This window comes from Talpa europaea, assembly GCF_964194135.1.
Source record: "Talpa europaea genome assembly, chromosome: 1".
In the NCBI taxonomy this organism is placed as follows: Eukaryota; Metazoa; Chordata; class Mammalia; order Eulipotyphla; family Talpidae; genus Talpa; species Talpa europaea.
The window spans coordinates 60,664,882-60,687,884 of record NC_140073.1 but is presented as its reverse complement, the minus strand read 5'-3'; the positions used below and the strand labels follow the sequence as shown (position 1 = coordinate 60,687,884).

The window sequence follows — 23,003 nt, the reverse complement described above, 5'->3', positions numbered from 1 at the left end:
TTGCACATCTAGACCACCTTGTGATCTGAATTATTTTATTGTTTATATTAAATTATTTTTAACTGTATATGGACTAATGTTTATGCACAAGTTTAACCCCACATTATCCTTAAAAATCCTGCTTTGAGGGCATATGCCCCTCTGCCATCCCCAAAGAGGGAGGTGAGGGGATTAAGCCTAACCCTAGGAGGAGAGTGGGCATGGCTACCCCTACCCCATGTCCAGGTGTCCCCACTCACACACGGGCCTGGGGTGAGGAACAAACCTGCACCTGGGGAACCCTGGGCCCTGTGACCAGCAGGGACAGCCACATGCACAGACTGTCTGGCTCAGTCCCAGAGCAGCCTCCTCCCTGCACAGATGTGCACGAGTCTGAGGGGGGACAGAGGGGCCAGGAGGGACCCGGGGGTGGATGAGCCCATCCTGCAGGAGTGACATGTGGGTGTGACACAGGAGGAAACTCTGCAGGAGACAAAGTTTATAATCACTAGAGATGGAAGGAAAGTATTTTATTGGGCAATGATACCCCATCTCTCTGCACACCTGTCACTGTGTGGCCTCCAAGACCAGGACTGTGCTGGAGGAGCAGGGACAGCCTCTCTAGGATAAGGAGGGGATGGGCATGGTCAAGTGTCCTCTGGAACTGTTCCCTGGACAACCTCTGGGAGGTGTGCTGGGCTGAGTCTCTAGGGCCTGGCCAGGAGGCGGGAGCAGTGGGACTGGGGTAGAGGGGAGGGGCTCTCAGTCAGGTTCGTTGATACATATGAGATTCTAATTTGTTGAAGTTTATAGGAGAGAGTTGAAATTTTCAGCTCTTTATTAAATTTCAGAGACAAGTTGGACAACATAATAATGACATATGAGATGGCAATAAAAGGTTGAATATAGCAGTACACGCGGATGAGAATATTAGACTCCGAGGACCTAGAAGGAGTAATTATCCCGTAAATAAGAGTGAATCATTATCTTATGCTGATAATCAATTTATCTTCAATATTGGAATGTTTGACAAACTCTTCCTCGTTTCTCTTTTATACAGATGATGTCTTTAGTGGTACCGAATCTCACTGTCGTGACAGAATTCATGCTCCTGGGGTTGCCCACCCATGGGACCATGGGCTTCTTGCACCCGCTGCTCTTCTCCCTGGTCTACCTGTGCACCCTGCTGGGGAACAGGCTCATCGTCCTAATCATGACCCTGGACCAGCACCTCCACACCCCCATGTACTTCTTCCTGAGGAGTCCATCCTTCACGGATCTCTGCCTCCACTCAACCACAGTCCCCAAGTCCATTGCCAGCTCTCTGAGGCACAGAAGCTCCATCTCATTCCCAGGCTGTGTCGCCCAGGTCTTTGTGATGGTTATGTCAGCAGGTACAGAGATGCACCTGCTCACTATGATGAGCCTTGACCGCTATGCTGCCATCTGCCACCCCTTACATTATTATGCCATCATGATCAGGGACAGGTGTGTGCAGCTGACAGCTGTGTCCTGGCTGGGTGGGGGTCTCTATGCTGTGATGTTCACAGGTGAAACCCTCTCCTTATCCTACTATGGGTCAAACGTGGTCCACCAGTTCTTCTGTGAAGTCCCTCAGTTATTGGCTATTTCCTGCTCAGAAAATATACTGAGCAAATTTGTTCCCATTCTCTTTAGTGTAGTGTTGAGTATCTGCTATTTTATTTTCATCATCATTTCCTTGTCCACATCTCTGCTGTCAGGAAGATCCCATCCACAGAAGGTAAGGCCAAAGTCTACTCCACCTGCCTTCCCCACCTGCTGCTTGTGATGCTGTTTCTCTCCGCACCAAGCTTGGCTTATCTGAAGTCGACCTCAGGGACTCCCTCCGTGTCTGACCTGGTCATTTCTATGTTCTACATGATGGTGCTCCCCCACCTTTAATCCCGTCATATACAGTCTGAGGAACCAAGCCATGAAGTCGGCTGTGTGGAGACTGATGAAGGGCCAATCGTATAAGAAGTGAGATATCACAATCTACATTTACAACCCCTCATTTATTCAATTTCTCCTGTCTCAGTCTTAATGTCATCATTTATAATGTCCAGACTTCTTGCATTAGGATTTTCTTTGCCAGATATATATATATATATATATATATATATATATATATATGTGTGTGTGTGTGTGTGTGTGTGTGTGTGTGTGTGTATGTGTATATATATATCCTCATGTTCTTCCATAAGCTGTAGTTCCCTAATAATGTAATCCTTTGCCAACTTTCCACCAGTGTGATGTTCGTAAACTGAATCCCCCTCACAGTTGCAAACAATGTATATGGCATAGAAAGAAAGTTCTACAACTCACACATCACCAACATTTATGTGACATGAAGCTGTGGTAAAGGGGGTCTGTTGTTGGGAGTACATGGTCATTGGACCCCAGTCCTGGGCACTGGGTTTCCTCAGCCTGTGTGTCTCCACTGAGGGTCCCGACTTGTGAAGGGGAGGGGAGACAGCTGAGTGGGTTCCCCCATCCCTCTTGATTCCTAATGGGGCTTCTCCCTCTAACAGAAATTCATGTTTCTGTGCAAAGGACAAAGGAAATCACAGTTAAATCTTCCAGAGATGGAAGGATGGAAGCATCCTTGGTTAGTAGGAATCTATGACTGAAACCTGGAATTGATGGAATAATAATTTCCGTGATGCCTGTTTTGATGCCAATGTGACTACACTCCCTTGTTGTGGTGTTTTCAAAAGTAGTTGTATGGAGAGGGGCGGATCAACATGGCGGTGAGGAAACTCTGCGAGTAAGGTCTCCCATTAAAAAAAAAGTTAATAGGGAGGAAAAGCGGCAGGTCCCAGTGAGAACTGGGACACAGAAGATAAACGGACAACTCCAGCAAATCACCCGAAGAAAAAGTTGCCATAAAAGAGGACTAGAAGGGAGAAAAGCTCAGAACCCTGCTACCCTCTCCCACCCACAAAGTTGGCACTCTCCAACCAACAGGAAGGAGGAAAAAACAAAAAAAACTAAAACAATCAACAAGAACAAACTACGCATCAAGAAGGACTGTGAGTGGAAAGGAACTATTTCAGCCACCACACCCCGTGAACTGGAGCTGTGGAGAACCCTGAAGGAATCTCCGTGGAGGTGAGCGAACGGCTCCAGGCGCCATTAGAGAAAAACAAAGACCCCCGGAGACCTACACACAGCCCCAGGCCAGCCAGTAAGCTTGTGCAGAAAAGCAGCGCGCGTGAAAAGCAAACGCGGATCGCGGCTGCCCAGGTCCCTGCTCCTGCGACCTAGGCTTGCAGGGAGGCACACGGGGGACCTCACTGAGGTGAATGTCCCTCCCTGAGTAATCAGAAACCAGGCGCCTGGACACAGGAGCAGGGTGCAAAAGGCGCCATTTCTGCGGACACCGAACTGGACCTGAGGGCTTTGGAACTGAGACCCGGGGCACGAAATTCGGGGCATGGGTTCCCCACGATGGTGGGGCACAAGGCAGACACAGCACCCCAAAACCGTTGAGGCTTTCCCCACCACGCTCACTCTGTTCCCCTGTCCCATGGCTTAAAAATAACAGCTCCCCAAGGACACTAGGAGAGATCTCTGGCGCCACCTAGCCACCAGAAAAAAATCACCAACACCCCATAGATTAGGGACCTTTCTTCAGTAAAGACTACTTGAAACTGGCAGAAGGCTGCAGGAGGAGCCAGTGGTGAGCTGGGAAGTTCACCCACGGCAGTTCCCTTCTGACCAGCAGTCCAAGCCCAGAGGGGAAACAGGCACCCACGGCTGGGGCAGACCAGGCGTGCGGAAGAATGTGCCTGTCTCCGAATCGCCATTTTAGAATAGGGACCTTTCTTCAGTAAAGACTGCTTGAAACTGGCAGAAGGCTCCCAGAGGAGACAGAGGTGAGCTGGGAAGTTCGCCCAGTCCAGGCCCCTTCAGGCCAGCAGTCTGAACCCAGAGGGGAAGCGGGCACCCACAGCTGGGGCAGACTGGGAGCGCAGAAGAGCGTGCCTGTCTCCAAAGTGCCATTTTAGAACAGGGACATTTCTTCAATAAAGACTGCTTGAATCTGGCAGAAGGTTCCCTGTGGAGCCAGAGGGAGAAGGTTCCCTGCACAGTCAGAGGTGAGCCAAAGGCCCCCACAAACCCGGTTCCACCTGGCAGGAAGTCGGAGCCCAGAGGAGGATCCAGAGATTTGTAACCCAGAGTGCAATCCAGCTGCCCCACCTTCAGAGAAGTCTGTGGGACTTCAAGATGCACCTTTGTAACTAAACACAGAAGGAGGAGAGATTCTGTGACAGTGGCCATTAACATACTCAAAGCACCACTGCCTCACTAGACTTCTGGCATAACAGTTTTTGACTCGTTTGGATTGCCAGTTTCTGAAACTCCCGAAAGAACACACCAAAACGATGCCAGCCAGTACCAGCGGCACAGTGTCCCAACGCATAAAGCAAATTAGAAGACAGGCAGCAGGGAAAAGAAAAAAAACTACAAGCAAAGTAGCAACACCTCAGAAAAAAGACACACCAAAAAAAAAAAAAACCAAAAACAAATAAACAAACAAAAAAAAAAAAAACAAACACCCACCAGCTTACAACTACGGTGACTTGGAAGAACTTCTGAGTCTTCCAGAAAAAGAATTTAAAATTGCCGTGATGGAAAAACTGATAGAAATCATTAAGGAAAACAACACTCAGAAGAACGAAATTGAGTCCCTAAAGAGGGAAGTAAAAAAAATGCAGGAGATCAAAGAATTAATAGAGGCACTAAAGAACTCTGGGAAAAGCAATGAAAGCAGAATAGACAAAATGGAAGAACGAATGAGTACTCTTGAAGACACAGAAATAAAAAGAACCAAAACAGAAAAGGAAAGAGAAGTACGAAGGAAAAAGACCAAAGAAAGATATCAGGAACTATCTGAATGCATGAGGAAAGGAAATATAAGAGTTATAGGAATCCCAGAAGGAGAGGAGAGAGATGTAGGAACAGAGAAAATATTCAAGGAAATAATTGAAGAGAACTTCCCAAATGCGAAGAAGGAGCTGAAAATTGATACACAAGAAGCAAGAAGAACACCAAACTTCCACGACAAAAGGAAAAATACAGCAACACACATAATAGTAAAGCTCCCGAGAATCCAAGACAAGCAAAAAATAATGAAGCTGACAAGAGGGAAGAAACAGATAACATTCAAAGGAAAACCAATCAGACTGACATCAGACTTCTCTGAAGAAACACTACGGGCAAGGAGAGAGTGGAGGGACATAGTCAACAGACTCCAAGGAAACAGATGCCAACCAAGAATACTCTATCCCACAAAGCTCTCCTTCCTCTATGAAAAAAGAATAAGGACCTTCCCAGATAAACAGAAACTCTGGAATTTCATTACGACTAAACCCCCACTCCAAAAAATACTACAAGGAGTCCTAAAGCCAGAACCTCAGAGGGACGAATAATAACGAAAGAAGGCCAAAAAAAGTTATTAAAAGAATAAATAAATAAAATCAAAGGAAAAACAAACACAATGGCAAATACAGATGCTAACATTTCAATATAAACTCGAAATGTAAATGGACTAAACTCTTCAATAAAAAGACACAGAGTTGCAGGCTGGATCAAGAAACAAAACCCAGGGTCTCCCCAGTGGTGCAGCGTTTAAGTGCTGGGTTGCGAAACTGCCCTCAGCCTCTGCAGTGCCAGTTTGATCCCCGGCTGCTCCCCAGCCACCGGGCGAGGGTCCCACATGGCACGCAGAACTCTCCTGCTGCCCATGGCTCCCCTCAGCAGTGTACTTTGGTCCTTCTGCCTGCTCTGCTCCCCACTCTGGCTCTGGTGAATTCTCTCACCCTCCTGCGCTTCTGACTGTACCCGGTGATTGTATAAATAAATAAATAAATCTTTAAAAAAAAAGAAACAAAACCCAACCTTTTGCTGTCTCCAGGAAACACATTTAGCTACAAAAGATAAAAATAGACTCAAAGTTAAAGGGTGGAAAACAATCCTACAAGCAAATGGACCAAAAATGAAAGCAGGAACAGCTATACTTATATCAGATAAAACAGATTTCAAACTCAAAAAGGTAAAAAAGAGACCCCAATGGTCACTACATTATGATCAAGGGGACAATACTTCAAGAAGAAATAACACTCATTAACATATATTCACCAAATGAAGGAGCACCAAAATATATCAGACAGCTATTATCATCTTTGAAAACAGACATCAGAGAAAACACATACGTAAAGGGAGACTTCAACACACACTATCAACAATGGACAGATCAACGAGACAAAAAATAGCCAAAGACACTAAAGCTCTAAATAGGGATCTAGAGCGCTTGGGCTTAACAGACATCTATAGAACACTAAACCCCAAAAAATCTGAGTACACATTTTTCTCAATCACACACAGATCATTCTCCAGGATCGATCACATACTGGGACCCAAGACAAACATCAACAGATACACCGAGATTGAAATCATACCAACCATCTTTTCTGACCGTGAAAGCATCAAACTAGAAATAAACCATAAAAAGAAGGCAAGGAACTCTCCTACCTCATGGAGATTGAAAACCACACTACTGGAAGACCACTGGACTAATGAGGAGATCAAAGAAGAAATTAAGCAACATGGCGGCGAGGAGACGCTGCAAGTAAGATCTCCCATTAAAAAAAGTTAATAGGGAGGAAAAACGGCAGGTCCCAGTGAGAAGTGGGACACGGAAGATAAACGGATGACTCCAGCAAACTACCCGAAGAAGAAAGTCGCCATAAAAGAGGACTAGAAGGGAGGAAAGCGCAGAACCCTGCTCCCCTCCCCCACCCATAGATTTGGCACCCTCCGACCCGCAGAGAGGAGGAAAAAAACAAACTACAATGACCAACAAGAACAAACTACGCAGCAAGCGGGACTGTGAGTGGAAAGGAACTGTTGCAGCCACCACACCCTGTGAACGGGAGCTGTGGAGAACCCTGCAGGATTCGCCGCGGTGGTGAGTGAACGGCTCTGGGCGCCATTAGAAAACAACAAAGACCATCGGAGGAGATCTGCACACAGCCCCGGGCCGGCCAGTAAGCTTGCGCGAAAAGTTGCGCGCTTGGCGTGCTTGAAAAGCAAATGCGGATCGGGATCGCTGCTGCCCAGGTCCCCGCGCCTGCGACCTAGGCTTGCGGGGAGACGCGCGGAGGCCCTCACTGAGGTGAAAGTCCCTCACTGAGTGAGCAGGAACCAGGTGCCCAGGCACGGGAGCAGGGTGCAAAAGGCGCCATTCCCGCGCCACTGAACTGGGCTACAGCCCGCGTCCTGGACCTGAGGGCTTTGGAACTGAGGCCCGGGGCACGAAATTCGGGGCGTGGGTTCTCCACGACGGTGGGGCACAAGGCAGACACAGCACCCCAAAGCCGTTGATGTTTACCCTAACATTCTCGCTCTGTTCCCTGTCCCACGGGGGAGGGGGTCGAAAAACAGCCCCCCAAGGACAATAGGAGAGATCTCTGGCGCCACCAAGCGACCAGAAAAAAAGTCACTAACACCCCATAGAACAGGGAAATTTCTTAAGAAAAGACTTCTTCAAAAGGGCAGAAGGCTTCTGGAGGACCCAGTGGCCAGCTGGGGAGTTAGCCCACGCCAGTCCCCTTCCAACCAGCAGTCTGAGCCCACAGAGGGAGCAGACACCCACGTCCGGGGCAGACCAGGCGCGCAGAAGAGTGTGCCTGAGACCGGATGCGCAGGGACTGCGTCCCGCTTCGCCATTTTAGAACAGGGACATTTCTCCAGTAAAGACTGCCTAAAACCAGCAGAAAGCTCCCCCAGAAGCCAGAGATGAGTCCTGGAGGAACCAGAGGGGAACGGAAAGTTTACCCAAGATGCCAGCCAGTGCGAGCAACACAGTGTCCCAATGCATACGACAAATTAGAAAACAGACAGTAGGGAGTAGAAGAACCACAAGCAACCTAACAACTCCTCAGGAAAGAAGCACACCACAAAAAGAAAACCACCCCCCAGAATGCAAAGACAGTAACTTGGAAGAACTTCTGAGTCTTCCAGAAAGAGAAATTAAAATTGCCATGATTAAAAAAGTGACAGAAGTCATAAAGGAAAACAATGATCAGAAGAAGGAAATTGAGTCCGTAAAGAGGGAAAACAATGGTCAGAAGAATGAAACTGAGTCCCTAAAGAGGGAAGTAAAAGAAATGCAGGAGATCAAAGAATTAATGGAGGAACTAAAGAACTCCGGGAAAAGCAAGGAAAGCAGAATAGATGAAATGGAAGAACGAATAAGTACTCTTGAAGACACAGAAATAAAAAGAACCAAAACAGAAAAGGAAAGAGAAGTACGAAGGAAAAAGACCAAAGAAAGATATCAGGAACTATCTGAATGCATGAGGAAAGGAAATATAAGAGTTATAGGAATTCCAGAAGGAGAGGAGAGAGATGTAGGAACAGAGAAACTATTCCAGGAGATAACTGAAGAGAACTTCCCAAATGCGAAGAAGGAGCTTAAAATTGAAATACAAGAAGCAAGAAGAACACCAAACTTCCACGACGAAAGGAAAAATACAGCAAGACACATAATAGTAAAGCTCCCAAGAATCCAGGACAAGAAAATAATAATGAAGCTGACGAGAGGGAAGAAACAGATAACATTCAAAGGGAAACCAATCAGGCTGCAATCAGACTTCTCTGAAGAAACACTACAGGCAAGGAGAGAGTGGAGGGACATAGCCAACAGACTCCAAGAAAACAGATGCCAACCAAGAATACTCTATCCCGCAAAGCTCTCCTTCCTCTATGAAGAAAGAATAAGGACCTTCCCAGACAAAAAGAAACTCTGGAATTTCATTACGACTAAACCCCCACTCCAAAAAATACTACAAGTCCTAAAACCAGAACCTCAGAGGGACGAATAACAACGAAAGAAGACCAAAAAAAAAGTTATTAAAACAATAAATAAATAAAATCAAAGGAAAGACAAACACAAAGGCAAATACAGATGCTAACATATCAATATAAACTCGAAATGTAAATGGACTAAACTCTTCAATAAAAAGACACAGAGTTGCAGCCTGGATTAAGAAACAAAACCCAACCTTTTCTGTCTCCAGGAAACACATTTAGCTACAAAAGATTAAAATAGACTCAAAGTTAAAGGATGGAAAACAATCCTACAAGCAAATGGACCAAAAAAGAAAGCAGGAACAGCTATACTTATATCAGATAAAACAGACTTCAAACTCAAAAAAATAAAGAGACCCCAATGGTCACTACATTATGATCAAGGGGACAATACTTCAAGAAGAAATAACACTCATTAACATATACTCACCAAACGAAGGAGCACCAAAATATATCAGACAACTGTTGTCCTCTCTGAAAACAGACATCAGAGAAAACATACGTAGTGGGAGACTTCAACACACCACTATCAACAATGGATAGATCAATAAGACAAAAAATAAGTAAAGAAACTAAAGCTCTAAATAAGGACCTAGAGCATTTGGGCTTAACGTACATCTATAGAACACTAAACCCCCCAAAAAACGGAGTAATTATTTTTCTCAAGCACACACGGATCATTCTCCAGGATCGATCACATACTGTGGCACAAGACAAACATCAAAGGATACACCAAGATTGAAATCATACCAACCATCTTTTCTGACCATGAAGGCATCAAACTAGAAATAAACCATAAAAAGAAGGCAAGGAACTCTCCTACCTCATGGAGATTGAAAACCACACTACCGGAAGACCACTGGACTAACGAGGAGATCAAAGAAGAAATTAAAAAATTCTTTGAATTGAATGACAAGGAGGAGACCAGTTTCCTAAATATATGGGATGCAGCAAAAGCAGTAATAAGAGGAAAATATATAGCAATAGAAGCTCACATCAAAAAACAAGAAAGAACTCAAAGAAACAACCTAATCTCGAAGCTTAAAGATCTAGAAGAACAAGAAAAAAACCCCAAAACTAGTAGGAGAAAAGAAATAATAAAAACCAATGCAGAAATAAATGAAATTGAAACTGAAAAAACAATCCAAAAGATCAATGAAACTAAAAAGTAGTTCTTCAAAAAATTCAATAAAATAGATAAACCCCTAGCCAGGCTTACAAAGGAAAAAAGGGAGAAAGCACAAATAAACAGGATCATAAATGAAAGAGGAGAAATCACAATGGACACAACAGAAATCAAAAGAATAATCAGAAACTGCTATGAACAGTTATATGGAAACAAGGTCAACAATCTAGAAGAGATGGACAAATTCCTACAACTCTACAATCACCCAAAGCTAGATAAAGAAAAATAGAACACCTAAACAGACCAATTACAATTAGCAAAATTGAAAGGGTAATCAAAAACCTCCCCCAAAACAAAAGCCCAGGACCTGATGGGTTTACAAATGAATTCTACCAAACATTCAGAGACAAATTAGTGCCCATCCTTCACAAACTCTTCCAAAAAATTGAGAAGGAAGGGACAATACCAAACACGTTCTACGAAGCCAACATTACACTAATACTAAAACCGAACAAGGACAACACAAAAGAAGAAAACTAAGGGCAATCTATCTAATGAACGCTGATGCAAAAATCCTCAATAAAATCTTAGCTATCAGAATCCAACAATGTATCCATAAGATAATTCACCACGACCAAATAGGATTTATTCTGGGGACACAAGGATGGTTCAACATCAGAAAATCAATCAATATAATCCAACACATCAACAAAAAGAAATATAATAATCATATGATAATATCAATAGATGCTGAGAAAGCTTTCGACAAAGTACAACACCCATTTATGACAAAGACCCTTGAAATTCTCGGGATACAAGGAACATAACTCAATATCATAAAGGCCATATATGACAAGCCAACAGCCAGTATCATTCTCAATGGTGAAAAGCTGAAAGCAATTCCATTAAGATCTGGAACAAGACAAAGATGTCTACTCTTACAACTGCTTTTCAGTATAATACTGGAAGTCCTAGCCAGAGCAATAAGACAAGAAAAAGACATATGAGGAATCCAGATAGGGAAAGAAGAAGTCAAAATATCACTATTCGCAGATGATATGATAATATATATAGAGAACCCCAAAAACTCCACAGAAAAACTAATTAAACTAATCAATCAGTTTAGTAAAGTAGCAGGATGCAAAACCAACACACAAAAATCAGTAGCCTTCCTATACACAAACAATAAATTTGAAGAAGAAGAAATCATGAAAACCATCCCTTTTACTATTGAAACAAACAAACAAAAAACAACAAATACTTGGGAATATACCTAGCAAAAGAGGTAAAGGGCCTATACAAAGAAAACTATAAAAACTGTTAAAAGAAATAGAAGAAGACAAAAAGAAATGGAAAGACATCCCCTGCTCATGGATTGGAAGAATTAACATTATCAAAATGGCCATCCTACAAAAAGCAATTTACAGATTCAATGTTAATCCAATAAAAATTTCAATGACATTCTTCCAAGAAATTGAACAAATATTGATGAAATTCATATGGAGCCACCAGAAACCCCAAATAGCCAAGGCTCTCCTGAAAAAAAAAAAGGGAATGGAGGCATCACATTCCCAGATTTCAAACTATACTAAAAAGCCATAATAATCAAAACTGCATGGTATTGCTACAAGAACAGACATATGGACCAATGGAACCAAATAGAAAAATCCAGAAGTAAACCCACAGATTTATGGTCAACTAATCTTTGACAAAAGAGCAAAGTATATGCACAGGAGCAAAGAGTTTGTTCAATAAATGGTGCTGGGAAAACTGGGGAGCTACATGCAAAAGAATGAAACTTGAATACTACCTTACGCCATACAGAAAAAACAACTCAAAATGGATTAAAGAACTAGACATAAGACCTGAAACCATAAAATATACAGAAGAAAATATATGTGAAATACTACATGACATATACCACAGCAACATCTTTAAAGACTCATCACCAAAACAGTGATAGTGAAGGCAAAGATGAACAGCTGGGAGTACATCAAATTAAAGAGCTTCTGTACAGCAAAAAAGACAATAACCAAAACAAAGAGAAACCCCACCAACTGGAGAAAACTTTTGCACACAACACTAATGATAAAGGACTGATCAAAAAATCTACAAAAAGCTGAAGAAACTCAACAAAAACAAATTAAATGATCCAGTCAAAAAATGGGCGAATAAGCTAAAAATGAAATTCTCCAAAGAGGAAATGCGAGTGGCCAACAGGCCTATTAAAAAATGTTCAGCATCACATGTAACCAGGGAAATGCAAATCAAAACTACCATGAAATACCACCTCACACCAGTGAGAATGACACATATCCAAAAAACTAGTAACAAGAAATGTTGGTGAGGATGTGGAGAAAAAGGAACTCTCCTGCACTGTTGGTGGGAGTGCAGACTGGTCCAATCACTATGGAGAGCTGTGTGGAGATTCCTCAACCTGCTAAAGATGGAGCTTCCATATGATCCAGCAATTCCACTCCTAAGCATTGACCCAAAGGACACAGAAACATTAATTCCAAAGAGCACCTGCACCCCTATATTTATAGCAGCACTATTTACAATAGCTAAGCTTTGGAAACAACCAAATGCCCAAAAATAGATGACTGGATCAAGAAGATGTGGTACATATACACAATGGAATATTACTGAGCATTCAAAAAAGATAAACACATGCAATTTGCAGCAACATGGATGGAGATGGAAGGGATCATGCTCAGCAAAATAAGCCAGAAAGAAAGAGAAAAATATTCAATGGTCTCACTCATAGCAGGAATTTAGAAAGCTTAAATAAAAGACCAGGAAAAAGACTAATTATAATAAAGTAACAATAAAAATCAACAAGCAATTTTAAATCATAAACACACTGGGGGGTAGGGAAGGAGGGATTAGGGTCAAAACAAGGGAGGTCGAAATTCTATGGGGAATATAACCAAGATGAAAATGCATACATGGGTCCTCCCTGGTGGCACAGCGGTTGATCGCTGGGTTGTGAAGCTGCCCGCAGCCTCGGCAGCACCAGTTCGATCCCCTGCTACCAGTTCGATCCCCTGCTGCTCCCCAGCCACCTGGTGAAGGTCCCACATGGTGCGCAGACCTCTCCTGCCGCCCGCTGCTCTCCTCAGCAGTGTACTTAGGTCCTTCTGCCTGCTCTGCTCCCTGCTCTGGCTCTGGTGAATTCTCTCACCCTCTCATGCTTCTGACTGTACCCAGTGCTTGTATAAATAAATAAATATTCAAAAAAAAAAGAAAATGCATACATGGTGCAAACATGAAAAATGATGTAAAGGATATATAAAATAAAATAAATAAAATATAAAAAAACTGTTAATTACTGATTTTTTCCTATTTGTTGTTCATTAATTTACATAGTTATTTCTTTTTATAATGGGTTGTTGGTAACTTGTTGTTGCTACAATTATACATACTAAAGAATAATTTTAAAAATTCTTAATTTGTCAGAAGACATACATTCTAACTTTTGATCCAGAAGATAGAGAAATATATACTACATTTTAAAATTCACTAGAAATTATCAAAAAAATCAAAAGCTCACATGGAAAATAATTATTGACCACAAAAACATGAAGAAGATCTAAGCAGAACTTGCCCTGCATTTACTGGCATACCTGGAATCAGATTAGTGTTAAAATTAAACTTTCAGGGACAAGGTAAGGATTTAAATGAGTTATTAAACTCAGACCTGAAAAAAAAAAAAATTATTACAAATTTTATTTTTATATTCCCCATACAATTGCAACCCCCTTATTTTGACCCCAATCCCTCCCCTCCCCTCACCCCACCCTCCATAGAGTGTCTCTGGTTCATAGTTGTTTGTTGATTTTGATTTTCACTTTCTTATAGTTATTCATTTTCCTGGTCCCTTATTTAAGTTCTCTAGATTCCTGCTATGAGTGAGACCATCCGGTATTTTTCTTTTTCTTTCTGGCTTATTTTGCTGAGTGTGATCCCTTCCAGCGCCATCCATGTTGCTGCAAATTGCATGTGTTTATCTTTTTTGAATGCTCAGTAATATTCCATGGTGTATATGTATCACATCTTCTTGATCCAGTCATCTATTTTTGGGCATTTGGGTTGTTTCCAAAGCTTAGCTATTGTAAATAGTGCTGCTATAAACATAGGGGTGCAAGTGCTCTTTGGAATTGATGTTTCTGTGTCCTCTGGGTAAATACCTAGGAGTGGAATTGCTGGATCATATGGAAGCTCTATGTTTAGTAGGTTGAGGAATCTCCACACAGCTCTCCATAGTGATTGGACCAGTTTGCACTCCCACCAACAGTGCAGGAGAGTTCCTTTTTCTCCACATCCTCACCAACATTTCTTGTTACTAGTTTTTTGGATATGTGTCATTCTCACTGGTGTGAGGTGGTATTTCATGGTAGTTTTGATTTGCATTTCCCTGATTACAAGTGATGTTGAACATTTTTTTCATATGCCTGTTGGCCATTTGCATTTCCTCTTCAGAGAAGTTTCTTTTTAGCTATTCTGCCCATTTTTGACAGGATTATTTTCTTTGTTTTTGTTGAGTCTCATCAGCTCTTTGTAGATTTTTGTGATCAGTCCTTTACCATTACTGTTGTGTGCAAAAATGTTCTCCCAGTCGGTGGGGTTTCTGTTTGTTTTGGTTATTGTCTCTTTTGCTGTGCAGAAGCTCTTTAATTTGATGTAGTCCCAGCTGTTGATCTTTGCCTTCACTATCACTTCTTTGGATGATGTGTCTGTAAAGATGTCTTTGAAGTGCATGTCATTTAGTGTTTAGCCTATATTTCCTTCTATGTATTTTATGGTTTCACAGACCTGAAAAATTGATCAGGTCTTTTTACAGAGGAGAAAGAAGGAAAAGTTCACACATACACGCGTGCACACACACATACACACACACACTCATTCGTGCAAGTAGAGAGGTGAGCACACTGACAAGGAGCACACAGAGGAGACACTAGGGGTCTGGGTGGCCACACCCGCCGGGAGGCAGACCCCGGGCAGGCAGCAGGTGAAGCGAAGCCCAAAGGGGCTCGGGTGTCTCCTGCTCCTGGCGGGGGTTGGGGGGGAGTCCCGACCATGGCGTGCTGAGCCCAAGCCTCTCAGGGCGCAGTGGGCTTGCAGTGAGCCAGGCCCCGGCGGGAAGGATCTGCCCTCGATGGCCCCGGGCCCAGAGCAGGGACTGCCGCCCCCCAGGATCCCACTGTGGAGACCCGGCTCCACTGCCAGTGCGGGACAGGCAGTGGCCAGCGGATGACGGCAGAGATGTGCCCATGCTGCCCCCACAGGTTTCCCAGACGGGAGGACCCGTGGGCTTAAAACGGGGGACGGAAAGGGACACGCGTTAAAATGGAAAGTGTGCAGGGCCGGCCGGTCAGCACCACCCCTGGGGAAGGACCCGGCTAGTCAGGGCGTCCCAAGTGGCGAACAACTCGCTGCTCGCTGGCCGCGCAGCGGACCTGGGTGTCAGGAGAAGCATGAAGCTTGTCGCTCTTGGCAGTGCGGCCGTCCAGCCCCCGGCCGAGCAGGGGGCAGCGCGGGGCCACCGCGGGCCTCAGCGGGAGCTGCCACCGGACGCGCCTTCCCGGCCAGCAGCGGCCCTGCCAGCTCCAGGAGGCTCCAGGGACCGTGTGGCTGTCACCAGCCACAGTGCAGGGCTGGAGGGGGCGCTGCAAAGCGCCTGCACTTGCGGGGGATCTGCCGTCGTCGAGGAAGGGGGGACTCGCTGGAGGAAAGAGACGTTGTTTGCGGGGAAAGGTAATTACTGACTTGGTGGGGAAAGATAATGATGAAGCCGCTGTCGGGCTCAGCGGCAAGGCTGCCAGGTGCGGCCCTCTGGGCCCAGAGGGAGGCCCAGGAAAGCCCCTTGAGCCCAAACACGTTTGTGAAAAGTTGCTGTGGCCCCTGGCAGAATGGGGTGTCACCTGCAGGATGGGCCGGGACAGGAGGAGAGGCCGCGCGAGGGCCACCTGCTCCTACTGGCCACGCTCACCGGCGGGCGCTGCGGGGACGCGGCCTCCACCTGAGCCTCGGGAGCCCCCAGACAGGCCAGGCCACGTCCACCCACCTGGGGCCCTTGGCCCAACCCGAGCGTCTGCGGCCAGGGACCGGGGTCAGGAGCAGCCGGGAGGAAATGTATCTTGAAATCAAGTTTTACAAAAGGAATTTTCCCTGAACTGTGTTCAGCTGATGAAACCCTCGGTTAGTGCCCAAGCCTGTCCTGCTGCCCTTGTGCAGAAAACCGAATTAATTCACGGGTCAGAGGGAGAATCTCCGCGCGCCTGGAAGCGCCGACGCCCGCGAGAGCAGCAGCTGCTCCTGGAGCCTGCCGGGTGGGGCGCGCCACGGCTCCTGGGGTCGGTCAGCTGGGCAGGCAGAGTGGAGGGAGCAGGCAGCAGCGCGAGGGAAACACCAGCAGTTCATGAAAAGGCAACGAACTGAGAAGGAATCGCTGAATGTTACTTCTTTTGAAGAATCAATAAAACTGGGACGAGCCCCGAGGGGCTGGCGCGGCCACCAAGGCAGCGAGTCCAGCGGTCACCCGGGGGCGGCCCGTCTCGGGCCCTCGGCTGCCGCGGCCACCTCTGCTCTCCTGCGAGTTCTCACCTCCGCGTCCGGATCCCTCCCCGGTGTCTGTGGACACCCCCTGAAGTGCTCGGGGTTGCCTCCCATCCTGGGGCATGGCCAGCCCCGCCCGCGCGAAGGGAGCACAGGGGAGGCTGCACTGGGGACAGCGGGGTGTGGAGCCCCGCCCTTTCCAAACTGCCTCGATGAGGCCCAGGGCTCCTTAAGCGAACAGGTAGCCTCCTCAGCGCCCCCAGTGCGCCCCGGGTCTCCCTGGACTCCTCGGGGCATCTGGGGGCACCCGTGATGCAAGGGTGCCCTGGGGGGCTGAGACCCGTCTTGGGGCCACCCTCAACTGAGAAACCATGGGCACGCCCCCAGGGGCATCCCGGAGGACATGTCTGGAGAAGGGGGGTGATGGGGCAGGGCTGGGGGTGCATGCTCTGTGCTCAGAGTGCTGGGCTGGCTTTTGTGTTGACCCGCCTTGGTCTGGTCACCTCACCCTATCAAGGGGACCTTGGTGATGATAGCTGGGGGAGGGTAGGAGAATATGATTGGGCTGTTCTGGGGCCACTGGGGCCCATGGGTCACCAGAATCCATGGGTCATTGGAATGCAGGGGTCACCGGGGTTCAGAGGTTGGGGCTGCAGGGGTCACTGTGGCTGAGAGGTCACTGGGGTTCAGAAGCCACCCCTGACAAGGTCCTTTCTTACATCCACCATTACTCGGCGACCACGCAGGACGTGGTGCCAACGGTCACGACACCACCCCCAGGGCCTGTCCCCACCCAGGCCAACAAGTATCTCCAGTGTCTGGACAGCTCCTGGGCGTGTCCCCTGGTGGGAACCACAAATAAGTCCTGTCCAGATGCACGCGGGACCCGACGTGACACCAGCCCAGAGACAACCCAGTGACAGCAACCCCGGGGGGCTGCACGTAGGACGCGCTGGCCAAGGGGAGACACACCCACCAGGCACAGCTCAGCTCAGGCGCGGGTGGGGCTCGGGGGTGAGCACAGGGTTTCTATAGTGACAGGAACATTCCTGGTCCCAGGCGTCGGCTCCATCCTGCTGCCCTCCGGTTCTGCTGCCCCTTCTGTCTCTCCCCAGCATTCTTCCCCATGCTCCTTCCTTCCTGTCTGTTTATCCCTCCTCCTGCCCCCCACCTGCCAGGCCACAGGAGGGCGCACAGGGGGTGGAGGTGACTTTCCAGCTCCCTGTGGATGGGCCTCTTCTGTGACTCTGACGGGGCCACATCTGGTCCCCGAGGCAGTCAGGGGAGGTGATGGGGCTGAGGGAGGACCAGGTCCTGCTCGCAAAGTCTCCTGGGACCCCCTGATGGCACCATTGACTCAGGAGGCTCATTACTGGGGCCACCACTGAGAAGTCCACGGGGATGAGGACACCCGGGCCCCTCGGCGAGGTCCCTGAGGAGGGGCATGGAAATGTCAGAGCCCGGGGGCATGGGAGACAGAGATAGCAAGGCCTGCCACCCATCTTGGAGTCAGTGAGCCAGAGGCCTGGACCCCAGATGTCAGAGGCCAGCACAGCAGAGGGCAGCGGGTGACCGGGCCTTCGAGAGAGGTTTGTGTTTCCTCCTGTCTCCGTGAGGGCGAGTTTCGTGGGAAACAACTTCTGGGCCTGCAGGTGTGTCACGCCAGACTGGACGTGTTGGTCAAATAAGGTGGAGAAGTTCCCCTTATAATTAAATGTTTATATTCACTTTATATCTATATGTTTCACTTACCTGCATTTCAAAGTGTTAGCAATTCAATATGAACAACTGACCTTATTTTGTTGTCCTACAAAAGGGAATTTTATTTTTTCTCTTTTGAGGTAATGTGTTTTAAACATAGTATCACTTCAAAATGCATTCTGTATTTCAAAATAACAGTAGTTGAAATATTCATCTTATAACTGAAAGCGAACATTTAAAACTACACAGTTCAATTCACAATGCCATGTATTCTGGGATGAGTTTCAAAGAGAGAAAATATTTTTTTTTAATTTTTCTGCAATTAAAGGAGTTCTGCAGCTTATGGTTTTTAATATATCTGTGATCATATAACATTTTGATTTATGGTATGTCTGATAATTATTGTTCCTAACCATGATATTTCAGCATTTAGAACATTGAGTTGAAAGTGTATTAAAGGTTAAATAAATCACATGTAAGACAGCTATTTAGTAAGCAGTGAAGAAACTTAAGAAGAAATTATAATTCACACTAGTAGTCTAAAAAGGGAAAGCTACATATGTTCATCCCTAAAATATGACACACTCATGAGTCAGAAAGCAATTCATACATTTTTTGTTAAAGATTTATCCATTTACACAAGAACCAGGGTACAGGCCAGAGGCACAGGAGGGTGAGAGGACTCACCAGAGACAGACCGGGGGATAGAGCAGAATAGAGTGATGAAGTACAATGCTGAGGGGCACAGCAGGTGAGACAGGAGAGGTCTGCTCACCATGTGGGACCCTCCCACTGCAGAGGCTATGGACAGCTTCATAGTGCTGTGCTCAACCACCTGCGCCACCAGGAGAGGCCCAGAAATTCATAAACTTTTAAGGCGATGAATATTGATCTTTTTTTTTCCTTCACACTGAAGTGATAGATATGTGTAGAAATCTATTATGGATGTGAACATTAACTGCGCAAAGCAACACAGCTATATAAAATATAATTTTATCAATATAAATATTATTTTAAGTCACTGAAGAGGTTCTGACATAGGCCCAAAGCAGATGGTTCGGCATTCATTTTCTTGTTTCCATTAAAATAGCAAAAATTGTTCCTCTAATATACAATAATTATATATATCACCACATTCTCCTAAAATTCCTGACCTCACCAGGGCCTGCTCCCTCCACACCCCACAGAGAGGGGAGAGGATGAGATTGGGGAGGGGGAGGAGAGTGGGCAGGGCTGCCCCATGTCCAGACCTCCCCACTCACACACGGGCCTGGGGTGAGGAACAAACCTGTACACGGGGGACCTGGGTCCCTGTGACCGGCAGGGACAGCCACACGCACAGACTGTCTGGCTCAACTCCGGAGCAGCCTCCTCCCTGCACAGATGAGCATGAGTCTGAGGGGGACAGAGGGGCTGGGGAGGGACCCAGGGGTGGACGAGCCCATCCTGCAGGAGGGACGTGTGGGTGTGACCCAGGAGGAGAGTCTGGAGGACACGTGGTCTCTGAGTCCTCAGATGTGGGGGAGTCAGGTGCAGGGAGATGAGGAGACGAGGAGATGGACTGGGAGTCAGCAGTGAGGCTACAGGGGCAGGAATCTGACAGAGGAGGCATGAGGACACGCCACACGGGGACTCTGAGCCCAGATCATTCAGTTCCAGGACAGTGTTGGGTCCTGGGGAGCAGGAAAACAGGGACCTGCACACCCCATCTCCCGCACACCCGTCACTATGGGGCCTCCCCAGACCAGGGCTGTGCTGGAGGAGCATGGACAGGCTTTCTAGGGTGGGGAGGGGCTGTGCATGGTCACGTGTCCTCTGGGACTGTGCCCTGGATAACCTCTGGGAGGTGTGCTGGGCGGAGACGCTGGGGCCTGGGCAGGAGGCAGGAGAGGGGGACTGGAGCAGTCGGGAGGGCCTGTCAGTCGGCTATGAGATCAATGAGAGCAGAATCCTAGGATCAGCTGAAATGTCCCTCATTCCCGATCCCAGATCCTGAGTAATAAAGGCAGCTTGCTGGAGCTGAATGCAAAAGGCTCAAAAGAGAGTGAAAGACACGGAGCTCTTCCAATCCATAGCCTGAGAGTGACCTCTGGAACACACCTGTGACTGTCTGTCCTTGTAGGTGTCATCTATACTCAGAGTGGAAGGATTCACTTGTGTTATATTTTGCTCAATATTTTTATGTAGACAATGTCTCCAGGGGTGACCAATCTCACGGCCGTGACAGAATTCATGCTCCTGGGGTTCCCCACCCAGGGGACCATGGGCTTCTTGCACCCACTGCTCTTCTCCCTGGTCTACCTGTGCGCCCTGCTGGGGAATGGGCTCATTGTCCTCATCACCACCCTGGACCGGCTCCTCCACACGCCCATGTACTTCTTCCTGAGGGGTCTGTCCTTCACAGACCTCTGCCTCATCTCAGCCACGGTCCCCAAGTCCATTGCCAACTCTCTGAGGCACAGCAGCTCCATCTCATTCCTGGGTTGTGTCATCCAGGTCTTCATGATGGTTATATCAGCAAGTACAGAGTTTTACCTACTCACATCGATGAGCCTTGACCACTATGCTGCCATCTGCCACCCTCTGCACTATGACGTCATCATGAGCAGGGACAGGTGTGTGCAGCTGACAGCTGTGTCCTGGCTGGGTGGGGGTGTCATCTCTGTGATGCTCACAGCTGGTACCTTCTCTTTGTCCTTCTGTGGGTCCAACGTGGTCCATCAGTTCTTTTGTGACATCCCTCAGTTATTGGCCATTTCCTGCTCAGGAAATTTAGTAAGAAAAATTCTACCTATCATCATTAGTGTGATGTTGAATATGTCCTGTTTTACTTTCATTGTCATATCCTATGTCCACATCTTCTCTGCTGTCAGGAAGATTCCATCCACAGAAGGTAAGGCCAAGGCCTACTCTACGTGCCTTCCCCACCTGCTGGTTGTGGTGCTGTTTCTCTCCACTGGATGCTTTGCTTATCTGAAGCCGACTTTGGACACTCCATCCATGTCTGACCTGGTCATTTCTATGTTCTATACGATGGTGCCCCCCACCTTTAATCCCATCATATACAGTCTAAGGAACCAAGCCATGAAGTCAGCTGTGGGGAGACTGATGAAGGGCCATTATTTTAGCAAATAAAGCTTGCCCTTCTTTTTCTCAGCCAGAAATGTCTACATGTGCACACCCCTGTCCTCCAGCCACCCTCACAGGTGGGTGTGTCACCGGAATATCAGCCCCTTCTTTGTCCCCAGGCCCATCCCCACCTTCTCAGAGCCCTCAGGTGGTTGTTCCCCAAGACTTTTCAAGGTTTCCCTGCTAAAATGACTGTTCTCTGCTGCCCAGTGTTTATGTCCATATTCTGACCTGCTTTGCTGCATGTATTTCTCAAATCCTCTCCTTTCATGGGACTCTGTCCTCGCCCTGTCTGTGCCCACCCGGGTGTGGATGTGCCATCTGGTCCTTGTCCCATGGGCTGAGTGGGGCTGCTGTGGATGACACCGCCGTGTATGATCGCAGAGCCGTGGGTTTGCGGAGAGTCCTGCTCTGCCCATGCCCACGTGTGACCTGCTGCTGGAATCCATCCTGGATTATTTAAGCCAAGGTGGTTGCTCTGCACAATTTCTCTGTACCTGTCCCCCAAACAGTGTGACAGGGCCCTTTCTCCACACCCTCTAATGTTGTGAGTCCCTTTGACATGGCTGTTGTCCTGGGTGAGGGGTGTCTCCTTGTCTCCATCCCCATCTCCTATTGCTGCAGGTTCTGAGACTGCCCATCAGAGCAGGTCCCTCACCCTCGCTCTGCAGTCCCGTTCTTGAGCATGCAGGAAGTGGTCCCAATCATGTCCGTGAAACTTCCTCTTGGCAGAATATCTCCGTTTTCTAGACAAAGGCCATATAGGCATTTTTGTAAATTTTTGAAAATGTCTTTTTTGTGTTACTTTATGTCATTCTTGGTTCACAGTCATGCTACTGGAGAGCGCTCTGCTGGCGAATGAATTTTTGTAAAAGTCTGTGCCTCTCTTTCCAGATGGATGAGAATGCCCCGGCATCATTTATGAAAACCTAATGCTGACACGTGATGCACCATTCATATATGTACTCAGAGCACACGCTGTTGTGGCTATGGGGTTTACATTCTGTTTCTGGTATGTGTCTTCATTTCCTTTGGAATATCAACAAATACTCATTAATTTGCTGAAACACGCGGTGCCTGAGTGATTCTCTCTTTGGTATCTGACCTTTTCAAACATCTGCTACAGTGTCCAGTGATGAGCCCTCCCGTGCAGGGGCCACCCCGAGCCTCCCTGAGGGGGACACGGGCAGAGAGGGCTACAAAAGGGCCACGGGCAGGAGGCTGGATGGAGGCCGGAGCAGCTGCCCCCTGCCGGGCTCCGGGGCCTGAGAACCACCGGAAAGCCCCAAGAGGCCAAAACCCAAAAGCAAGAGCTGGGGCAACACAGCACCTTACAGCAGGGCCCACGGGCTAGAGCCTCCCAAAGGGCAGTGCTGGGCGAGGGGACAGTCACCGTCCGTGGGGCTCCCCCGCGCGCCCCGTGGCGACTCAGGGCCGGGACGCCAGCACGGAGTTCGTCTCCCAAACAGGGAAACGGAGAGCGCACGGGCCACACCCGGCGGCTGCTCACCCCGACAGCGTCCGTGGTGGTCACCACCGTCACCGGGAGGGCCGCAGGGCACTGGCCGGCGGTGACGGTCACGCCTGGTCCGCGGAGGCCGGGTCTCCGCGT

At 47.4% G+C, this 23,003-nt stretch overlaps 1 protein-coding gene across 1 annotated transcript; it reads left to right on the top strand.

Moving 5' to 3' along the window:
- Window positions 1–20,452: 20,452 nt before the first annotated feature.
- On the top strand, window positions 20,453–21,397 carry LOC311183029 (olfactory receptor 14A16-like; the record flags this gene model as incomplete). The annotated part of the gene is made up of 1 exon (XM_084252238.1): window positions 20,453–21,397. The coding sequence occupies one exon, from the start codon at window positions 20,453–20,455 to the stop codon at window positions 21,395–21,397; it is 945 nt and encodes a 314-aa protein (XP_084108364.1).
- Between the last annotated feature and the right edge of the window lie 1,606 nt (window positions 21,398–23,003).